The following is a 24,425-nucleotide window of genomic DNA, read 5'->3' as shown; positions in this document are numbered from 1 at the left end:
AACAATAAGACTAAGCTCTGATTACTCAGCAGAAACTATGCTGGGAAGAAGACAATGGGATGACATATAAAAAATCTTGAAAGAAAAAACTGCCATCCAGGAATAATATATTCTGCAAAACTCTCTCTCAAATATGATGACAAAATTAGGATTAAACAGAAATTAAGGGAATTTCTAAAAACCAAAACAAACTTACAAGAATTATTAAAGGGAGTCCTTTGGTTAGAGAATTAACAACATCAAACAACAACCGGAGTCTAGCACACAGGAAAGCATCAGCCAGATACCAAACTAGGTAAAGAACTCTCAATAATAAAACAAGGCTAAAAAACTTAAAACAGGGAAACAGGGTATCAATCTGTAAAAGACGACAACATCAAAACAATAAAAGGGAGCAATAAACAGTGTAGGAATACAACTTTCAAATGCAGAGGAAGTGAAGACAATATCAAGTAATAAAATACTGGTGGAAAATTAGGAGAATAAGGGTATTTCAAGGTAACCACAAAGAAAGTTAACAAACCTACTCATCAGAATAAAAAAGAAGAAAAACATAGACTCAGTGAACACAAAATCTACAATAACGAAATGAAAAGTAAAATCCACAAACAAAAGGAACTCAGCACAGGACATTAAGAGGAACAACGACAACAACCAAAAAAAGTCAGCACAACAAAAACAAGTACAACAATATGACAGCAACAAACTCAAACCTATCAATAATCACGCTAAAAGTAAATGGTTTAAATATACCCATAAAGAGACAGAGAATGGCAAAATGCTTTTAAAAAAAAAGGCTCATAAGTATACTGTCTATGAGAGACACACCTTAGACACAAAAACATAAATATATTAAAAATCAAAGGGTGGGAAAAAGAAATCAAACAAATGATAATCAAGAAAGGGCAGGAGTGGCAATACTAATCTCAGATAAAATAGACTTCAAGACAAAATCAACAACAAAAGACAAATAAGGACATTACATAACGATTAAAGGAACAATCCACCAAGAAGACATAACCTTAATAAATATCTATGCACAATAAAAAAAAAAAATAGCACTCCAAAATATATAATCCAAACTCTAATAGCACTGAAAAGAGAAATAAATAGTTCCACAATAATATTAGGAGACTTCAACACACCCCTCTCAGTAAGGGACAGAACATCTAGAAAGAAATTTAACAATGACACAAAAGATCTAAAGCCCAAAATCAAACAACATGACCTCATAGACATATATACTCTACCCAACAAAAGAAAAATATACCGAACAACAGAAAAATATACACTCTTTTCCAATGCACATGGAACATTCTCCCGAATAGACCACATTTTAGCCCACAAAGCAACCCACAATAAAATCCAAAAAAAAAAAAAAAAATACATTCTCTCTGATCACAATGCCATAAAACTAGAAATCAATAACAGGAAGAGCAAAGGAAAAAATCAAATCCATGGAAACTGAATAACACCTTCCTTAAAAAACAAGTGGGTAATATAAGAAATCAAAGAGGGAATCAAAAAATTCCCAGAATCAAATGATAAAGAAAACATATCACACCAAAATCTTTGGGACACAGCATAAGCAGTGCTCAATTTATAGTAATAAACGTACATATCGAAAAAGGTCAGGCCAGAATCAAAGTGTTAGCCCTATAACACAAACAAATGGAAAGGGAACAGCAAAAGTACCCCACAGGCTCCAGAAGAAGGGAAATAATAAAGATTAGAGTGAAATAAATGATCCAAAGAACAAAAAAGCAATATAAAAATCACCAAGACCAAAAACTAATTCTTTGAAAAGATCAACAAAAATCGACAAACCACTGGCCAAACTGACAAGAGAAAAACAAAAGAGGAAAAAAATAACCCAAATAAGAAATGAGATAGGGGACATTACAAGAGACCCAACTGAAATAAAAAGGATCATAACAGAACACTATGAAAAATTGCACTCCAACAAATTTGAGAACCTCGAGGAAATGCATAAATTTCTACACTACCTACCTAAACTAACAGAAACTTAGACAGAAAATCTGAACAGAACCATAACAAGAGAAGAAATTGAAGAGGAAAAAAAAAAAAAAAAAACTCCCCAAAATAAAATCCCTGGCCCAGTCAGCTTCACAGAATTCTACTAAACATTCAGAGAAGAGCTCACAATAGTACTGCTCAAACTATTTCAGAGCACAGACATGGAAGGAATACTCCCAAATTCATTCTATGAAGCCAGCATAAGCTGATAGCAAAGCCAGGCAAAGATACCACAAAAAACAGACAATTAGAGACCAATATCTCTCATAAGGACCCCTCGTAGCGCAGTAGTTAAGTGCTACAGCTGCTAACCAAAGGTCAGCAGTTCAAATCTACCAGCTGTCTCCTGGGAGCCCTATGGGGCAGTTCTACTCTGTCCTCTAAGGTCACTATAGGTAGCAATCCACCTGATGGCAACAGGTTTCGTTTTAGTTTGGCATCTCTCAGGAATACAGATGCAACAATTCTCAGTAAAATTCTAGCCAATAGAATTTAGCATCATAACAAAAAAATAACACAACAAAACAATTTTTTTCTTTTTTTATGCAAGGATGGTTCAACATTAGTAAATCAATCAACACAATCTACCACATAAATAGAACAAAAGAGAAGAATCACTTGACCATCTCGATCGATGCAGAAAAGACATTTGATAAAGTCCAACATCTATGCCCGATAAAAACTCTCAATGAAATAGGAACAGAAGGAAAATTCCTCAATATTACAAACGGCATCTATACAAAGACAACAACCAACATCATTCTCAATGGAGAAAGGCTGAAACCTTCCCCCTGAGAATGGGAACAAGACATGGATGCCCTTTATCACCACTCCTATTTAACATTGTGCTGGAAGTCCTAGCTAGAGCAAAAAGGCAAGAAAACGAAATAAAGGGCATCCAAATTGGAAAGGAAGAAATAAAACTATCCCTATGCACAGATGATATAACACTATACATAAAGAATCCCAAAGGTTCCACAAGAAAATTACTGGACTAGAAAGATTCAGCAGAGTAGCAGGATAAAAGACCAACATACAAAAATCACTTCGATTCCTATACACCAACAAACAGAACTTCAAAAAGGAAATCAAGAAAATACCATTATAATAGCCCCTAAAAAAAAAAAAAACTTAGGAATAAAACTAACCAGGGACTTAAAGAATCTATACAAAGGGAACTACAAAACACTACTGCAAGAAAACAAAGGAGACCTACATAAATGGAAAAATATACCATGCTCAGGGATAGGAAAGACTCAACATTGTAAAAATGACAACTCTACCGAAAGTGCTCTACAGATACAATGCAATCCCAATCCAATTACCAGCAGCATTCTTTAACGAGATGGAAAAACTAATCAGTAACTTTATATGGAAAGGAAGAAGCCGCAGAAAAGTAAACCATTATTGAACAAATTTGGAGGCCTCACACTATCTGATCTCAGGAACTACTATACAGCCATGGTAGTCAAAATAGCCTGGTACTGGTACAACAACAGACACATAGACAAACCAAACAGAAATGAGAACCCAGATGTAAATCCATCCACCTACAGTCAACTGATCTTTGAAAAAGGCCCAAAGCCCATTAACTGGAGGAAAAGACAGTCTCTTTAACAAATGGTGCTGGCAAAACTGGATGTTAGTCTGTAAAAAAAAAAGAGGACCCATACCTCACATCATACACAAAAACTAACCCAAAATGAATCAAAGACCTAAATATAAAACCTAAAATGATAAAGATCATAGAAGAAAAAACAGGGACAACTCTAGGGTCCCTAATATATGGTATAAATAAGACACAAACCACAACTAACAATGCATAAACACTAGAGGATAAACTATATAACTGGGAGCTCCTAAAAATTAAACACTTATGCTCATCAAAAGACTTTGCCAAAAGAGTAAAAAGAGAACCTAGAGATTGAGAAAAAAATTTTTGGCTATGACATATCCGACAACGGTCTAATCTCTAAAATCTATAAGATACTGCAACATCTCAACAACAAAAAGACAAATAATCTAATTTAAAAAATGGGAAAAGGATATGAACAGACAGTTCGCCAAAGAAGACATTCATTCAGCTAATAGACACACAAGGAAACGCTCGTGATCATTAGCCATTAGACAAACACAAATCTAAACTACAATGAGATACCATCTTACCCTGACATTACGGGTACTAATAAAAAAAACCCAGAAAATAACAAATGTTGGGGATGCTGTGGGGAGATTTTGAACTCTTATGCGCTGCTGCTGGGACTATAAAATGGTACAACCACTATGGAAAACTATAAGGCACCTCCTTAAAAAGCCAGGAATAGAATACCATACAATCCAGCAGTCTCACTCCTAGGAATATATGCTAGAGAAATAAGAACCGTCAACATGAATAGACATATGCACACCAATGTTCACTGCAGCATTATTCACAATAGCAGAAAGATGGAAACAACCTAAAAGCTCATCAACAGATGAATGGAGAAACAAACTATGATACATACACACAATGGAATACTACGCTACAATAATGAACAATGATGGAGCCACGAAATATTTCACAACATGGATGAATCTGGAGGGCATCACATGGAGTGAAATAAGTTAATCACAAAAGATACAAACACTGGATGAGACCAACCAGTATTATAAAAATTCAAGAAAAGGTTACGAGGAAGGGGATGGCTGGGGAGGGGAAATAACTAATTGATAATAGATAAGTGTTAACTTTGGTGAAGGGAAAGACAGCACAACTTGACCAAGGCAAAGTCACAGAAGCTTCATAGACACATCCAAACACCCTGCAGGACTGTGTTACTGGGGCTGAGGGCTGGGGACCACGGTCATGGAGGTCATCCAGGTCAACTGGCATAACACAGTTCATAAAGAAAATGTTTTACATCCAACTTTGGTGAGTAGCAACTAGGGTCTTAAAAGTTTGTAAGCAACCATCTAAGATACATCTAGTTCCACCCTGTCCAGAGAAAAGGATAATGAAGAAAACCAAAGACACAAGGGAAATATCAGTCCAAAGGACTAATGGACCACATGAACCACAGCCTCCACCAGCCTGCCCCTGAAGAATTAGGCAGTTCCCAGCTGTCACCACCGACAGCTCTGACAGGGATCACAATGCAGGGCCCCAGACAAACCAGGAGAAAAATGTAGAACAAATTTCAAATTCACAAAGAATGACCAGACTTACTGGTCTGATAGAGACTGGAGGAACCCCAAGATTATGGTCCCAGGCACTTCTTTAACTCAGAACTGAAGCCACTCCTGATGTTCACCCTTCAGCCAAAGACCAGACAGGTCTATAAAACAATAGCACACATGAGGACTGTGCTTCTTAGTTCAATCATGTATACGAGACCAAATGGAAAACACCTGCCCAAAAGCAAAGACAAGAAGGCAGGAAGGGATAGAAAAAATGGACGGATGGACAAAGGGAACTGCGGTGGGGAAGGGGAGAGTATTGACACATTGTGAGGACTGCAAACAATGTCACAAAACAATCTGTGTATGAATTATTAAATAAGAAACTAATTGCTCTGTAAACTTTCATGTAAAGCACACACACACACACACACAAAGTTTCTGACAAACAACTTAAATTGCTAAAATATCCAAGGCATTTCATATTGGGCTTGACATTAAATAATGGCCATTCAATAAATTCTTGAAATGAGTTAACCTAACGTCTACATTCTCTTAAAGATTTTCATTAAAAAAAATTTTTTTTAAATACATATTTTTTTTTTAGAGCGTGAATTTAAAGACATTCTGTCAGTTCCAAAGTATACTTACTTCCAGTGATTCAAATATTATGAAACAGACTTATTAGTAATTTTTCTATATATTTATTTCCCAATCACAATACATAGAATTTGTAAGAAAAAAAGAAATCAGAGGTAAAAATCTCATTTGCCTTTAGGAGTCTTTGTTATACTCTGTAGTTTTTCTGCTTGCCAAGGCTCCTCAGAGGATACTTTCTATTTATTATATTTATTAGTCTGTCTGTTCCATAAATTCATAAAAAGGAAACAAATAACTCAGGTTCATTCTAATCTTGCTAACCTTATTTCATAATTTCTTTTCACAAAACAGCAATTCTGCTTCTTGAAACAGGAGATAATAAAAACCCATGTCTCAAAATACATATAAAATGACACTTTTTCATTACTTATTCCTTACCTTGTAAGACCCAATAAACATCACTAGTCTTTGCCAATTTTTCTAAAAGTGGTGCTATGGAAGTAACGTTCATTTTATACTGGGCAAGTGCTTCACTGCTACCATTGTGAATCTTGATGGACCACTAAGAATAAGTAAAAATTAAGAATTAATTCAGTATTTACTACAGAAAAATTAAAGTATATAATCTACCTCACAGATACAAAGTTAATTATTTTATGATAATTGTCATTTTTATTCAATATTAAAACAAAATTTAGTCAGTTGATTAAATGATTTTCATGAAATATATGAAAGCAGAAAAAGCTGCTATAAAATTAGACTTTTAAATGTAGAACATTAAAAAATATAATTTTAGAGAGAAAATAATACTAATATTTAACACCATATTTCCTAAATTCACTTATATATTTTCATTAAAATTCACCAGTTCAATTAATTACAATAGAAATTAAAATATAAGTGCAATCAAGAATTCTATTTATATATAGTAAATACTCTTTCTTAGCTCATCCTTAACAAGAAAAAAGAAAATCATTATATAAGAATATAGCTAGTAACTTACTGTGGCAGCTCCTGCTACAATTATATGGGGCTTTGCAACAGAATCCTATAGAGAAAAAAATCTTCATGATAATGTAATATCTAGTCAAGGGAATTGATACAAGTAACATTATTTATGTATTTTCATTAGAATTTAAGTTCTTTTTTCTTCTAAATGTGTTTTAATTTTCTAGATTTTCTTCTTGGATCTCATTATAACAGAACAGGCATCCAGTGCCTAAAACCTTACATGGTTATAAAGGATAGCATGACGAGAGTCTTCAAAGTGATGGTATCAGCACCGTATTAAAAAAAAAAAAAAGTGGGGGGATGCAATTCCTTTTAACTTATCACAGCTTGTATGGTTAATTCCTTGGTATTCTTAAAAGTAAAAAGAATCATTCAAACAAACAAAACCTAAAATCTAATATGACCTACTATTATTCTGAACTCTAAGTGAAATGCTCGGTGCAAAGCTCTAGCATATTATGTTGGCCAATTAAGAAGTATTTATGGAAGCCTACAAGGCACACAGTAGAAATGTTCAATTTAGTATAAGGTCAGTGTCCTAAAGAAACTTACAGTCTTTTAGGAAAGCTATATTCAACATGTATTTAAGCAAATAAACTCATAATTATTGTAGGCCACAATGTGGGGGAAAAAAGTAGACATCAACACCCAAATGCAAACTGTACTATAATGATACCACTGATTATATAGTATTTAGGAGCCCTGGAGGTGCAGCGGTTAAGAGCTACGGTGAGCTATGGCTGCTAACCAAAAGGTTGGTAGTTCGAATCCACCAGCCACTCCTTGGAAACTCTATGGGGCAGTTCTACTCTGACCTTAGGGTTGCTGAGTCAGAATCTACTCAAGAGCAATGGGTTTGGTTAGTAATTTACTAAATACTTTAGTAATTTACTAAATACTTTCTCTTAAATCATCTCATTTTCATATAGATTCTTTCCACCATGCGATGTAGGAAGGAAGATACTATACCTATCTTACAAAACAAGGAAACAGAAAGGTTTATAGAGTATTGCCAAGGCCTGGCAGGGAAAAAGCCAAACCTGAAATCTTCTGACTCCTAAGTTCAGTGTATTTTCCACCACATCAAAAACTTGATATTACAATTATGTGCTTAAGAAACAACTAAAAATAAGAAATTTAATTAGGAAAAAATCTGACCCATATATAAATAAAAGTGAGTTACTGTCTAATTATAAAGGGTTATATAGTAAAGTATGAAAACAGAAAAATAGCAAGATAAACCCATATTCCTTTCACAAATACCCCTGCTTCTAGTCTAGTGTGCTTCATTTTACACTGTTAGATAATTTTTTAATGAAATTTTTTTTTTTTTACTTTTCCTCATTCCTACGTGGTTCCGTTTCTGAGTCTTCATAGTGGTTTTCTGAAACCTTTTTCCCTTATGCAGGTCCCTTTTGTCCTCCTCCCGTTCACTTTCAGCAGAAAGTCTCTCAAACTTCCTAGACAAAACAGAATTTGTCTGTGTTCTTGCCTTCCTTCCTTGATCCTTACAGCTTCATCTATATACTCACCCAGTTTACATTCCTTTGACAAGAGGAATGTCTAGATCCCCTCCCTTTTCATTTCTGGGACTGTGATTCATGAAGTATCTCTTTCAACTACTGTATTACCAACCTCATCTTCGTTCTCCACTTTCCTTCCTCCCCTCAACCTACAAACTGCAGAATCTTTTTATCCTTAAAAAAATCTTCCTTCAACCCTCGAATCACTCTCAAATTTTTCGTCTTCATACCCTTAACCAACAGATCTATCGAAAGAGCAGTTTTCCCTCTCTATGCCAATTTCTTCGCCTCTTATTGATGCCTTAATTTATCATGTCTTTTTAACTTGGCCTTCACCATTCCCTTAAAACTGCCCTCAGAGATTATTAATGACCTCCGGATTGCCAAATCCTGTAGCTTCATTCTACCTTATCCAATTCCTAAAATGATGCTACTGACGATCCACCTTTTAAAATTCTTCCCCACCCCCCGCCCTGTGTGTGATTTTACAATCCTTTCTCTCTTGCTTCTGTTCCCACCCCTTTAACTGCCCCTTCTCAGTATCTTTTTCATAGTTCCATTTCTCACAAGTTCTTCTCTTTAATCTCAAATTCTCTGCCTGTTCCATCTCTTCTACTCACATGACATCAAAATTGCCTCAATCCATACCAAGACTCCCAAAATCCACCTAAGTAGCTCAGACCTCTTAACGGCTTCCATTTACCTACAGGATTAAATCTAAATTGCCTGTTTCTACACAATTTAGCCTAATGTCCTACCACTAACCCACTACATCTCATCTTTCTGCTGAAACCCTTCAATGGTTCTCCACTACCCTCAAAATAAATTCAACCCAATGTCCTTGTTTTTAGGGAATACATCCTGAAGTATTTAGAAATAATAAAAAAATGGATATAAATGAAATAAATCTGACCTCCTATAAATGGCTTAAAATATCATTCATAATCTAGTATCTGCTTACCTTATCTCTTATCACCTCCCCCCAAAATGAAGCACATGAAATGAACAACCAAAACCAAATACAAAGAAGCACTTTGTATTCTAGCTCCAATTGCTGGTGATCTTCTGAATAAGCTACACTCTAGCATCTTTGCAAAAGCTATTTCCTTTGAATGGACCAACTCCTTTCACTCCAAGTGTTCCCCCTTTGAGATCACTTTATCTGAAAACAGCTTTGAAAACTTTAAATTACACTTAGTGTCCATCCTTTGTAAACCTTTTGTATTCTGTGTTGTTGTTGTTGTTAGGTGCCGTTGAGGAGGTTCCAACTCATAGCAACCCTAAGCACAACAGAACGAAACACTGCCAGTTCCTGTGCCATGCATACCATCCTTGCTATGCTTGAACTCACTGTTGTAGCCACCGTGTCAATCCACCTCGTTGAGGGTCTTCCTCTTTTCTGCTGACCCTGTACTTTGCCAAGCATGATGTCCTTCTCCAGGGACTGGTCCCTCCTGACAACATATCCAAATTATGTAAGATGCAGTCTTGCCATCCTGCTTTTAAGGAGCATTCTGGTTGTACTTCTTCCAAGACAGATTTGTTCATTCTTTTGGCAGTCCATGGTATATTCAATATTCTTCGCCAACACCACAATTCAAAGGCATCAATTCTTCTTCAGTCTTCCTTATTCGTTGTCCAGCTTTCACATGCATATGATGTGACTGAAAATACCTCGGCTTGGGTCAGGCGCACCTTAGTCTTCAGGGTGACATCTTTGCTTTTTAACACTAAAATTTAAACAGGTCCTTTGCAGCAGATTTACCCAATGCAACGCGTCTTTTGATTTCTTGACTGCTGCTTCCATGGATGTTGATCATGGATCCAAGTAAAATGAAATCCTTGACAACTTCAATCTTTTCTCTGTTTATCATGATGTCACTTATTGGTCCAGTTGTGAGGATTTTTGTTTTCTTCATGTTGAGGTGCAACCCATACCGAAGGCTGGGGTCTTTGATCATCATTAGTAAAAGTGCTTCAAATCTTCTTCACTTTCAGCAAGCAAGGTTGTGTCATCTGCATAACGCAGATTGTTAATGAGTCTTCCTCCAATCCTGATGCCCCATTCTTCTTCATATAGTCCAGCTTCTCAGATTATTTGCTCAGCATACAAATTGAATAGGTATGGTCAAAGGATACAACCCTGACGCACAACTTTCCTGACTTTAAACCACTCAGTATCCCCTTGTTCTGTCCAAACAACTGCCTCTTGATCTATGTAAAGGTTCCTCATGAGCACAATTAAACATTTTGGAATTTCCATTCTTTGCAATGTTATCCCTAATTTGTTATGATCCACACAGTTGAATGCCTTTGCATAGTCAATAAAACACAGGTAAACATCCTTCTGGTATTCTCTGCTTTCAACCAGGATCCATCTGACATCAGCAATGATATCCCTGGTTCCACGTCCTCTTTTGAAACCAGCCTGAATTTCTGGCAGTTCCTGTCGATATACTGCTGCAGCTACTTTCGAATGATCTTCAGCAAAATCTTGCCTGCATGTGATATTAATGCTGTTGTTCTATTTTTTTTTTTCTATAATTTCTGCATTCGGTTGGATCACCTTTCTTGGGAATAGGCATAAATATGGATCTCTTCCAGTCAGTTGGCCAGGAAGCTGTCTTCCATATTTCTTGGCATAGACAAGCGAGCACCTCGAGCGCTGCATCCACTTGTTGAAACATCTCAATTGATATTCCATCAATTCCCGGAGCTCTGTTTTTCACCAATGCCTTCAGAGCAGCTTGGGCTTCTTCCTTTAGTACCATCAGTTCCTGATCATATGCCACCTCTTGAAATGGCTGAACATTGACTAATTCTTTTTGGTATAATGACTCTGTGTATTCCTTCCATCTTCTTTTGATGTTTCCTGCGTCATTTAGTATTTTCCCCATAGACTCTTTCACTATTGCAACTTGAGGCCTGAATTTTTTTCTCAGTCCTTTCAGCCTGAGAAATGCCAAGTGTGTCTTCCCTTTTGGTTTTCTATCTCCAGCTCTTTGCACATGTCATTATAATACTTTGTTTTCTCGAGCTGCCCTTTGAAATCTTCTGTTCAGTTCTTTTATTTCATCATTTCTTCCTTTTGCTTTTGCTGGTCAACATTCAAGAGCAAGTTTCAGAGTCTCCTCTGACATCCCTCTCTGTCTGTTCTTTCTTTCCTGTCTTTTCAATGACCTCTTGCTTTCGTCATGTATGATGTCCTTATTGTCATTCCACAACTCGTCTGGTCTTCGGTCACTAGTGTCCAACGTGTCATATCTATTCTTCAGATGGTCTCTAAATTCAGGTGAGATATACTCAAGGTCATATTTTGGCTCTCGTGGACTTGCTCTGATTTTCTTCAGTTTCGGCTTGAACTCACATATGAGCAATTGATGGTCTGTTCCACAATTGGGCCCTGGCCTTAGTTCTGACTGATGATATTGCGCTTTTCCCTCGTCTCTTTCCACAGATATGGTCAATTTGATTTCTGTGTGTTCCATCTGGCAAGGTGCATAGTCACCGTTTATGTTGGTGAAAGAAGGTATTCGCAATGAAGATGTCATTGGTCTTGAAAAATTCTATCATTTGATCTCTGGCATTGTTTCTATCACCAAGGCCATATTTTCCAACTACCAATCATTCTTGTTTCCAACTTTCCCATTCCAATCACCAGTAATTATCAATGCATCCTGATTGCATGTTAGATCAATTTCAGACTGCAGCAGCTGATAAAAATCTGTACTAATATCTGTATTCTGTACTTCCTCTATTTTGGCACTTATCACAGGGCTTGCTTAATTACCTCTATCTGCCACTCACATAGAAGCTCTCTGAGGGGAGAAATTCTGTCATGTCAACCAGTATATATATCATCTAGCCTAGTGCCTGGAATATGGCAGGTGATTTATAGTTATTGAATAACAATCTACTTAAGAGTCCTCTAAATTCAACTTTGCTTTTATGCCTGTTTGTTCTAGTAAGCGAGTATATTTTTACTAACCCATAGTTCTTCTGGAAATGCGATCTCCTTTAAAAAGCATTCTTAGACCATCACCTATATACTCTCACCACTCCCAAGTGGCATTAAATGAGCCTATACATGCGGTCCTTTCACAGTTCTTTGTGCTCAATTCTGTGTCAGCTTTCACCTTACTGTATCATCATTCATCAGTAAGTCACTATTACTAGACTTAAACTGCAAATTTCTTGAGAGCTAAGACTGTTACTAACCCCTAACCACACATCTAATACCCACCATAAAGCTAGCACATAGTACATAGTAATAAAAATGTGAACCTCTGTATTCTCTGGATCTAGAAGCTTACTATGGAAGTAATTAATAAATAAATACTTGTTGAATGAATGAAAACAACTAAAAAATCTTTGGTCATCTACTTCAATAAGCTAAATTTTCCCTTTCTCCCTTTCTCCTACCAATCATAAGGAGTTTTACGATAGAATCTAAAGCTCCAAAAACCAATTTTAGTAAATTATAAGAGCTGAACCTTTGGATATGCACCGTATCGCCAGGTTAGTAAATAACTTAAAGGTTTTCTATTATCTTGCAGAACTTATATATTATACTGTACTGATGTTGAAGAGTGAATTTCTGCTACTTTGATTAATATACTCTCAAGTCCAGCACATATATGAAGTATCTGTTTAAGTTACTTTAAATATACAAATAATGTAACACTTGTGGATATTTTTAAACATATCAATAAAAACAAAACACAGTATGTGCAGACCCCAATTTACCAGAAAGTTGAAATCTAAAAATTGTCTGCATGTTTGCTTTTTGGAAACATGAACACACTTCTCAAAGAAATAATGTTAGAAATGTTGACTAAGTTCCCACAGGATCCTACAAAAGCCTATTTAGGGTATGATGTAGCTGCAGTACATTGAGTGGAAAAAATATAGTACAATTACTTGCAATACATTTAGTGCAAAAAAAACAGTACATTTAGTGCAAAAAGAAGCAAAAAACACCATTGCAGCATAATTAAACAAAACAAGGTCAACAAAATTGAATATTGTTTTATCCATCACAAATACAAATGCCTCTGGGAAAGAATATAGGTTTAATTAAAGAACTGACAAGGAGCTACACAGAGACAATGAGGAGACTCTAAAGTGGACCTGTGAGAACCAACGGGTTTTCTGAGGTTAACAGCATGCTTGCTGCTTATATCTAATTTACCTTCACACATTATGAGTGAAAAGCTTATTAGGCTTTTCTTTTGGGTCACAAATGTAATGATAAACGGGAAGAAAACAGGCTACTTAAAAAAAAAAAAGAAGACATTTCCTGAAGTATCTGGGCATAAGTTTGAAGGAAAAAGTGGAAAAATGCTCAAGAGAATGTACACATGTGCTATAAGGATTACCTGGGTTTCAGTTAGCTAAGCTTCAGCAGTAATAAAAAAAGGTTAAGTCTGGAAAGGAGCATAATGTGCTTTAGGGTTAGAATGGTAGTAGTGGGCAACAGGAAGTGGATCAACAATTTCTCCTCTCAGTTAAGTGTAGACTCAGTCCAGCACTGTTTAGTTGCTATCAGGAAGTTGGGTATGAAGTACAGGAGACTAGGACAGGTGAGTAAGGAGAAGAAAGTTAATGGATGCTCATGAGGTTTTAAAATCTGATTGCTCCAAATCAGAAAGGCCTATTAGAAAAATAAAACCAAACTAGCGTCAATTCTGACTCATAGAAACCCTATAGGAGAGATTAGAACTGCCCCATAGGGTTTCCAAGGAGTGGCTGGTGGATTCAAACAGCCGACCTTTTGGTTAGCAGCCAAATGCTTAACCATTGCACCACCAGGACTCCAGAAAGGTCTATATGTATTTTCAAATACAGACCTCAGTCCACACTTTGATACATTGTTTCATAGAACCATTAACTTCTGGGTGCCACAGAAAATCCTAAAAGAGAAATGTAAGAAGAAAAGAAAAAGTCAGAAACTGATGTATCTACCATTAATAATAAACATCAACTTATCTCTTACAGAGTGCTTAAAAATAAAATACCACCTTGTTTAAGACACCTTCATCTCCCTTTGCAATTTGGCAAACTTTACAATAATACCTCTCGCACTCACTTTTGCCTTCTCCTAACCTATCTCCACTTTTTAACCAGAGCAATCATTAAAAATTTAAATCTGATCTTGCCACATCCTTGTTTTAATATTCAGGGGCTTTCAACTGCCCTCAAATAAAATCCAAAGTCCTTAGGATTGCTAGGAAGGTACAGGATCTAGCCTCTGCCTTTCCCTTCTGCCTTTTCTCCTGCCACTTTCTTCCTTGCTCTCTATGTGCTCTTTTGATGCTCATTCAGCTCCTGGAATGCTCTAACTGCTCCTTTTCCTCCAGGTTTTTGTGCACATACTGTTCCTTCTGCCTACAATGCTTTTAAACTCTTCCACTGGGCCTGGGCAACCCTACTTATTTTTGAAGCATCAGTTAAAACACCATTTCTTCAAGGAGAAATGTTACATTCTGAACCCTCCTAAAACCTCACTTTTCCCCCTTTTCCATCCTTATCAACTTGTAATTGTGTGTAGAGAACTGTAATGATGTACAAGCTCCATCAAGTCAAGGACATTTAGTCTTGATCCCCACTATATTCTCAGTATCTAGAAGAAATTCCAGTGATTGAGAATTCAGAAAATTCAGATACTCTTTTATGAATGTTAATCCTGAATACGTACCAGTTTCAAATTAATGCACAAGATTATTTTTTCCTGGACAGAAATTTGAGACACTAAATTTTCTATTTTTACAACTCTTTTATTATTTATTTAAAATTTATTGTATTATCTTACTATTCTTATCCATGCTCAAAAATATATTTAGGATGTACAAAACATTACCTAATCTGCAAATAAATTAACCAATGAATATAGTTTCAACATTATAACATTTAATTTACTATTAAATGAACTTACAACTTTAACTGATGCAATCTTGTCTTCAAAAGGAATGTTTTCATGCTGCAATAAAAAAGGGAGACACACATTACTACATAGATTAATTTTAAGTAACTAATTCCCATTAGTTCCTTCTATTGATTTACTTTAGCATCAAACACCAACTATGTGTATACAACCTGAAGGGGTAAAGACCTGCATAGAATACCACAAACAACTGATATTAGGCAAATTGTTTATACATGATTTTCAATATCTCAGACATTTAAAAATAAAACTTCAATTACAAACAAGTAGATATGTGAACTTGCCTATATAAATTTTTCAACAAGCTTGCTACAATTCCAATTTAGCCATAGTATTACCATTGCTGGCAGAGATGAACTGTTCCCTTAGATTTCCTGAGTCCCTTCCAATTAGGCAGTGCCACATGACCAGCTCTGGCCAATGCAGTGTGGCTAGATGGGACGTGGGTAACTTCCAGGCTCAAATTTCCCAAGGCAATTCTCTTGTCTCTATTTAACCCGATAAGAAGACTGAGGTAGCTGCATGTTCCAAATGATACAACTAGAAGATGGTAAACCTTCCAACAGCAGCAATCCGGGATGACTAGGTAGAGTAAAGCCTCTTAGCAAACCACCTAGGTTGTACAGCACTTGTTGTTGTTAGGTGCCGTCGAGTTGGTTCCAACTCATGGCGACCCTACGTACAACAGGAGGAAATACTGCCCAGTCCTGTGCCATCCTCACAATTTTGCTACGTTTGAGCCCACTGTTGCAGCCACTGTGCCAATCCATCTTGCTGAAGGTTTTCCTCTTTTTCATTGATCTTCTACTTTACCAAACAAGATGTCCTTCTCCAGAGACCGGTCCTTCCTGATAACATGTTCAAAGTACGTGAGATGATATCTCACCACCCTTGCTTCTAAGGAACACTTGGCTGTACTTCTTCCAAGATGGATTCATTTGCTCTTCTGGCAGTCCATGGTATATTCAGTATTCTTCACCAACACCGTAATTCAAAGGCAGCACTTAGTGAGAAATAAACTTATGTTATATTAAGTTACCAAGATTGTAGAGTGGTTTATTGCTGTAGCAACATCTAGTCCATTCTCACCAATACCCTAGTAAAGGCCCTGAATGAAGAGGAACAGACATATACAACTCTAAGTTATTTTAGGTTTTACTTTGAAGATAGTGGATAAATAGTCCAGTTGTAGAAAAAATTAAAATTTGGAGACTACACCTTCTTTATAACCAAGCATTCCAGATAAAGAACAGAGATCCTTTCAGAGTTAGAAATCCTGGTTGAGGTGGAGGTATACCCATTACCGTCAAGTCAATTCTGACACATAGGACAAAGGAGAACCACCCAATAGGGTTTCTAAAGAGCACCTGGCGGATTCTAACTGCTGACCATTAGGTTAGCAGCCAAGCTCTTAACCACTGCACAACCAGGACTCCAAGGAAGAGGTCGAGGTGGTCAATAAGAAGCTAACTTTGTGCCTAACACCAATGTTTTCATTAATTTAACCAGATAGCATTTATTCTGAAACCTCTATGAAATAACATTTGCTTTTATCAGCATTTAAACTTTTTAGATCCTTGTTGGTCCTATCAAAATATCATTTCCCGAAATGCTATCTAAACCCAAAACCAAACCCATTGCCATGGAGCTGATTCCGACTCATAGTAACCCTACAGGACGGAGCAGATCTGCCCCACAGGGTTTCCAAGAACAGCTGATGGATTCGAACTGCTGACTTTTTGGATAGCAGCAGAACACTTAACCACTGCACCACCAGGGCCACGAAATGATATCTAGAGGCCATTAATTCAATGGAACTTTAAGGTATGCTATATTTTTATATGAAAACAGTTTCCTTGGTCCAAGTCTGGAAACATCAGGTCAAACAAAATTACACAGGTATTTTCCTCCTCTTACCTGCCCCCCCAACTATTTTAAAATTTTCCTTATAGAATGGGTGTGTCATGGGCTCCCCCCATTCATGCAGTTAAATTTAATCTTTCCTCTTTTTCTTGATTATTTTAATATAATATTTGATGTATATATACAAAAGAATGTCACATATTTGAAAGTTACAAAACAGTGAAAATAAACACTCATGAATCCATAACAAAAACCAGAACATCACTAACGCACCGAACTACCTATGTACCCCCTCCCTATCTTAGCTCCCCTCTAATAGTGTCCGCATTCAAATTTGTCCAATTTCCTAATAATGTTCTCTCTGTATTTCTTACATTTTTATTTAGACTTCAGTTAAGATAAAGTATTGCATTTAGATGGCATGTCTCTTTAGTCTCATTTAATCTGTAACATTTTCTGGTCTTTTTAAACTTTTATTACATAACTTCTTTAGAGTCTACGTCAGTTGTTTGATATAACGTACCAAAATCTAGATAATAAATAGCACTGGTAGTTATCTTCTTGTATGTGTCTCTTGATACATGTAAGCGTTTCTTTAGTAGAAGTTCCAGAGGTCCAAAGACTATATAAAAGTTTCCCCACATGACAATGTAAATTATTTTTCTTAAGTGTCTGTAACACTTTATACTCCCATCGATAATTTATAAAACATCTATTGATACACAGCCTCTCTATAACGTCCTCTCAGACTTCATATTTTCCATTACCAGGCTTCTTAATTCTGCCATTATAAAATAGTAGGTGTAAAATAGTATCTCACTAAGATCTTAAGTCACACTTCCTTGATTTACTAATGAAATTAAACATCTTTTCAGATTTATATCGGGAATTCATGTTTTCTGTGAAATGCCTGCTATGTCTTTCCCTTTTTTCCAGTTGGGCTGTCTTTTTAATTAATTTGTAGTTCCTTATATCTTTGGAAGAGGGCACAGGTGATTCAGGTGGGAGAATTCTTGCCTTCCATGAAGGAGGCCCAGGTTCGATTCCCAGCCAAAGCACCTCAAGCGCAGCCGCCAAGCATTGTCAATGGAAGTCTGCCTGTTGCTATGATACTGAACACATTTCAGTGGAGCTTTCAGACTTAGACATACTAGGAAAAAAGGCCTGGTGACCTACTTTCAAAAATTCCCCAATGAAAATCCTATGGATCACAACAGTCTGAACCCATCGTGCCAGGGTCACCATGAGTTAGGGGCCAATTTGATGCAGCTAACAACAACGTATCTTCTGGGTATGTTTTGTAACTATCTTCTTCTAATTTGTAGCTTGTCTTTCTCCTTTAACGCATCTTTTGACAAAAAAGATACTCTTAACCTTAAGGCATGTGGATTTATCCATCTTTTCTTTTATAGCTAGCACTTTTTGTTTCTTATGTAAGAAACTCTTCCCTTCCTTGAGGTAATGAAGATATTCTCCTAAGATTTTTTTCTGAACGTCCTAAGTTTTGATTTTCACATTTAAGTCTAAACTCATCTAGAATTGATTTTACTTGACAGTGGGGAAGTAGGGATTCAATTTTATTTTTTTTCCATATACATAACCAATTGTTTTGGCACCATTAACTGAACAGACCCCTCCTTCCCCCAGGGATCTTCAATAGCATATCTGTTACTTATTAAATCTTTGTATATGCATGTGTCTGTATTAGAGCCCGATATTCTGATCCATTGGTTTCTTTGTCTAGCTGTACATCGATTCCACTGTCTTACGGACTACAGACTTAAAATTAGTTTTTATATTTTAAGACAAGTCCTTTCCTTTTCTCCCATTCTGCAGGTTAAAACAAAAAACAAACCCATTGCCATCCAGTTGATTCCAATCATAGTGACCCCATAGGACAAAGTAGAACTGCCCCCCAGGGTTTTCAAGGAGCAAGTCATGGATTTAAACTGCTGACCTTTTGGTTAGTGGCCGAGCTCTTCTTCATTGCACCACAAAGGCAGGTTGGTAGTGGTTATTCTTGGTCCACTGCCCTTTCATATAATTTAGAGTCAGCTAGTAAAGTTCCACAACAATTCTGTTGGGATTTTATTGGAATTACATTGAATCTGTAGCTCAACTTGGAATAACTGGCATCTTTACCATATTGAGTCTTCCCATCCAAGATTATATTCTGTATCTTCCATTTAAAAGTGTCATTTTAAATTGTCTTTCAATAAAGGTTTATGGTTTTTCTGCATACAAATCATCCACATTTTCTAGATTTATTCCTATGTACCATACATTTTTTGTTATTATTGCACATGATACATTTCAAGTAACGTTTTGAACTCTTTATTGCTGGCAAGTGGATATGCAATTAATTTTTAATAGTTTTACTGAGGTATTAACATTAACTTGTGTTCATCTTAAAAATCAGCTATCTTGATAAAATTTTTATTACTTCTAGTAAATGTCTATAGATTCTCTAGGGTTGTTAATGCAGACAATTGTATGATATTGAATAATGAGTTAATTTCTTTCTAATCCTTACATCTTTAAATTATCTTCTAAAATATATTAGTGGCCAATAAGCACATGAAAAGATGCTCAACAACATCAGTCATTAGGGGAATGCAAATCAAAATTACACTGTGATACCATTTTACACCCATTAGGATGGCTATTATCAGAAAATAACACGTGTTGGCAAGGAAGTAAAGAAATTGGAACCCTGATCCACTGCTGGTTCGAACGCAAAATGATGTAGCCACTGTGAAAAACAGTTTGGCAGTTCCTCAAAAAATTAAAAATTGAATTATCATACATGACCCAGTGTGGCAGTATAGGACCTCATCTAACTTCAGGGGGAGGAGAAAGAATCAAGATCATCAGCCAAAGACAGAATCCTATGAGGTGGAGGTGAAACATACTTCTACCCTCTAAACTTTTTCCCAGTTCTGACACCAGCCATCCCTTGAGTGGCACTCTCTACTTCCCTGCTGGGTTCGAGAATTTATTGCAATGGCCACACAGAACCTACAGACCACACTCACAGTTATGAGGTTTATTAGGGAAGTAACAGGTACAACTCAGGATACAATTCTTCAATCAGGACAGTTTCTTCTCAGCCATGCCCACAGGCAGGCCTCTCCCTTGGCACCTGAGGCCCCCGGCCTGGCCTCTGCCCTGCTCAGGCAAGTGTTACAGCTTTTTAGCTCCACCAGCCAGTGCCTGGAGGCACCCACTGTAGCTGCCTTACTCTGTGTGCCAGGAAGATCACTGTGCTGTCCTGTGCCAGTCTCCTAGCTCTGCTGCCACCATTTCTCTGCCACCACTTCTCCCCATCTCCAGTGTTACAACTCTCTCTGTCCCCTGGGACTAGGAGGTTCTCAGTACAGGGACCCTGGGTCCAAAGGACACATTCTGCTCCCGGCTCTTCTTGGTGGTAGTGAAGTCCCCTCTTCACTTTTGGGATTAGCTCCCTTTAAGCCTAGCAGGATAGCAGAACTGATCAATTCCCTCCTTAGGGTGCCATGCTCCTCATTTACATGGTCCTACCCCTGCAATAGTTCCATGTACCTTATCTGCATTGTTAGCAGGCTGTGCAATCCTTTGATGGGCCACTACGACCTTATTTGCATAGTGTCACCCAATCATTGTATGGGAATCACAAAGACTATATCTAGAAGGGCCATATGAAGCAATTCGCTGCACCACACCCAGCCACTTGACACCTATGTAGATATCCAGAGAACTTGAAAGCAGGGACTCAAACAGATACTCGTACACCAGTGTTCACTGCAGCATTATTTACAATAGCCAAAAACGGAAAACAACCCAAGTGTTCACCAATCGCTGAATGGATAAATAAAATGTGGTCTATCTATACAATGGAATATTATTCGGCCATAAAGAGAAATGAAGTTCTGATACATACTACGACATGGATGAAACTTGAAAACATTATGCTGAGAAAATAAGTCAGACATCCATATAAAACCCATTGCCACTGAGTTGATTCTGACTCATAGTGATCCTACAGGGCCAAACAGAAATCCCTCATAGGGTTTCCAAAGCTGTAAATCTTTACAGTAGCAGACTGCCACATCTTTCTCCTGTGGAGCGGCTGGTGGGTTTGAACCGCCAACCTTTCAGTTGGCAGCTAAATGCTTACCCACTGTACCACTAGGGCTCCTTAAGTCAGACATAAAAAGATAATTTATATGACTCTACTCATATGAATATCTAGAATAGGCAAATACATAGAAATCAATGTTTATCAGTGGTTACCAGAGGCTGGGAGGAGTGGGGAATGGAACGTTATTGCCTAAGGAGTACTCAGTTTAGGCGACTGAAAAACATTTGAAAATGGATAAAATTACAAATGTTTTGTTATATATATTTTACCACAATAAAACTAAAAAATATGTATCTTTCTTCTGCTAGGACCTCCAACACAATGTTGAATAAAAGCAGTGATAATGGACATCCTTGTCTTCTTCCTGATTTTAATGGAAATGTGTCTAAATATTCATTAAGACTATTTACTGTATCATTCTAGAACCTTTATCAGGTTAAATTAGACTAAAAAGGAAATCCCCTAGTAGAGAAAGAATGATCTAAATTCTCTGATATTTGTTAGGATTTGCTCTATGACTTAATACGTGGTTAAAACAAAAATGTTCCATATGTACTTTGAAAAATACTTTCTCTAATTTCAAGAGTATTCTCTAAGTACTGAGCCATAACTTCATAAAAATCAAGATGTTAATATTCTACTATATCTTTGCAAGTTTTATTTGCTTGTCCCATCATCAACTGAGAGAGCAGCGAGAAATTCCTCCACTATAATTGAGAATTCGTAATGTAAGTTTTCTCTACAGTCATATTAATTTTTGCTTTATGTATTTCATGGCTAATTTATTAGATGCCTACAAATTTAAAATCTTACTGATTTGCATGTTTCGTCATTAAAAAGTGAATTTCTCTATACCTAAAAATGTTTTTCCTTCAAGTATATTTTGTCTTGCATTAATATGGCTTATTTTCCTTCAGTAAGCATCTGTCTGGCAAATCTTTCCTTACTTTTAATTTAAACCTTTTCATACCTATTTTCTTTAGATAGGTCTTTTAAAGTAGCAGAAGGTTCTTTTAAATCTAGTCTGAAAATCTGTCCTTAGCTGGCAAGTTTAGACTACTTGTTTTCATTTTGATTATAGGTATGTTTCTACCATCTAACTTTTTGAATCTATTCCTCTATCCCCAGCTTTTTGCATATACATATAAACGTTTGTGTGTGTAATATATTTAGCACTGGATGAGTTTGGTTTAGGTTTTTTTCTTTTTTTTCTTCTAGCTTGGAACTGACTTGATTCTATTCTCTTAGTTCTTACTTTTGAAGTTTTACTGCACATCCTTAAGTTAAAGTAAGACAACATCTTAGCAGATGTCTTAGTTTTCTAGTGTTGCTGTAACAGAAATACCACAAGTAGGTGGCTTTAATGAACAGAAAGTTTTTTCTTCCCATAGTTTAAAAAGCTAAAAAAACTGGCTCTAGGGGAACGCTTTCTCTGTCAGCTCTGGGGGAAGGTCCTTGTCTCTGCTTCTCCTCCTGGGTTCCTTGGTAATCTCCAAGTGCCATCAATCTTTAGCCATTTGTGCTTCCCTCTCTGTACCTAATCTGTTTTCTTATATCTCAAAGGTAACTGGCTTAAGACACACCCTATACTCATATGGTCTCATTAATGTAACAAAGAAAACACTATTCCCAAATGGAATTACATCCACAAGTATAGGATTTACAACACCTATTTTGGGGGATACAATTCAATCCATAACAGCAGGTAAAGAGGACATTTAATTGTCACCATCTCCATCTTGATTTATATGCCATTATCGACCAGTTCCTCTTAATTCCATCTTTTTATTAAGCGCAAAAGACATTACTATTTTACACAGACACTGTTCACTTGGATTTAAACGTTTACTATTTTCTTTGCTAATCAGAGCTTCTTATACTTCAGATCATTTTTTCTCTGAATTATTTTCCTCCTTCCTGAAGTTCATCCTTAAGACACTCCTTGAGTCCAAGTCTATCTGGTAGTAAACCCTCATAGTTTTTGTTTATCTGAGAATGTCCTACGGTTTCAAGAATAAAGATATGTTTACACTAGGTATATAATTGAAAATTGAAACTTACTTTCTCTCAGCACTTTAAAGTAATTATTCTCCTGTCCTCTGGCTCTCAATATTGCTATTGAGAAATATGTTGGCCCAAAAGACTATTCGCCTCTGCCTGCAGGACAGTCCTATTCCTTCCACCTTGCCTGCTGTCACTGCTGCCAGCAATGGTTTTGCCTCATTGTTTTTTTCTTTTGGGAGGAGTGTCTCCCATTTCTTCCAACTCTAGAAACATCAACAAGTATTTTTTTTAATCTAGAATCTAGTTGATTGAAGGTAGAAGGGGCCTCCAGAGTACCTACCCTGCCCTATGGCTCAAGCAACATGAAACAGCTTTCTACTGCAAGACACTTAAGTTTTTAATATCCTAGCCTAAATTAAAACCATCTAAGAGGGGGAATACACTGCCAAAACTTATTTGACCAGAACCTCTCACAGAACTAGTCTTCCACAAAATACAATTTGAAAAAAATTCTGCTCTAAAGCCTCTTATTAAAATAACTTGCTTCGAGCATATTGCACCCTTTTGGTTACTGATTAAACTATTGTGGCTTTTTTCAAGTAATGGTTGCCAAATCCATTATTCTAATTTTTAGCAAGTCACAGGATTCTAAACCCAGAAATACTAAACCAATTTCTTAGAAATCATAAATCTATTTTTTAAAAAGTTTATTAAAGTATTTTACTTTAAATTTTGACAACTCATATCAAACAGTTCTGACTATTCTATATAATTTTATGTGTGTAAATACATATGGAATATATATTTGCAGATACAAAATAAAATGAAACACTTTTTTTTTTTTCCTATCACGCAGCTTTAAAATCTATACTAGCCTTTCCTAATGGACAAATTCTTTAATAACTTATAGACTCTTCTCATAAGAAATAGTTCCTAAAGACTTACATACTCCACTATCATCACTATGTGGTTAGGCGCTTAGCTGTGAGGACCCTAATTTTACAATTTCTCACCACAGGCCAAGTTGATACATATAGGCAGATTTTCATCATAAATTCATGAGCTACTCCCACCACAATTCTGAACTTTTTTATACTCCATTTTTCTCCTCTTGCAATTCCCCACTCCCAAGCACTTGAAGACAATAATTAGAACCCTGGATCACTTA

At 36.5% G+C, this 24,425-nt stretch overlaps 1 protein-coding gene across 2 annotated transcripts in view; it reads right to left on the bottom strand.

Annotated features, from left to right (window-relative positions):
- CASD1 (CAS1 domain containing 1) overlaps positions 1–24,425 on the bottom strand; it is a 67,757-nt gene that overhangs the window by 30,770 nt on the left and 12,562 nt on the right. The window contains exons 1-5 of one of the 2 annotated variants that reach the window (XM_049893496.1): positions 15,609–24,011; positions 15,262–15,306; positions 14,177–14,239; positions 6,797–6,841; positions 6,232–6,355 (exon numbers count right to left, since the gene is read on the bottom strand). In XM_049893496.1, the coding sequence (XP_049749453.1) occupies positions 6,232–6,355; positions 6,797–6,841; positions 14,177–14,239; positions 15,262–15,306; positions 15,609–15,611 (280 nt within the window). In that variant the 5' untranslated portion in view covers positions 15,612–24,011. Of the gene's footprint in view, positions 1–6,231; positions 6,356–6,796; positions 6,842–14,176; positions 14,240–15,261; positions 15,307–15,608; positions 24,012–24,425 lie in introns of those variants that run through there. The other variant, XM_049893495.1, reaches the window with a different exon arrangement.

Source organism: Elephas maximus, chromosome 8 (assembly GCF_024166365.1).
Source record: "Elephas maximus indicus isolate mEleMax1 chromosome 8, mEleMax1 primary haplotype, whole genome shotgun sequence".
Lineage (NCBI taxonomy): Eukaryota > Metazoa > Chordata > Mammalia > Proboscidea > Elephantidae > Elephas > Elephas maximus.
The sequence above is the reverse complement of the archived record's forward strand: the minus strand, read 5'-3'. Positions and strand labels throughout refer to the sequence as shown.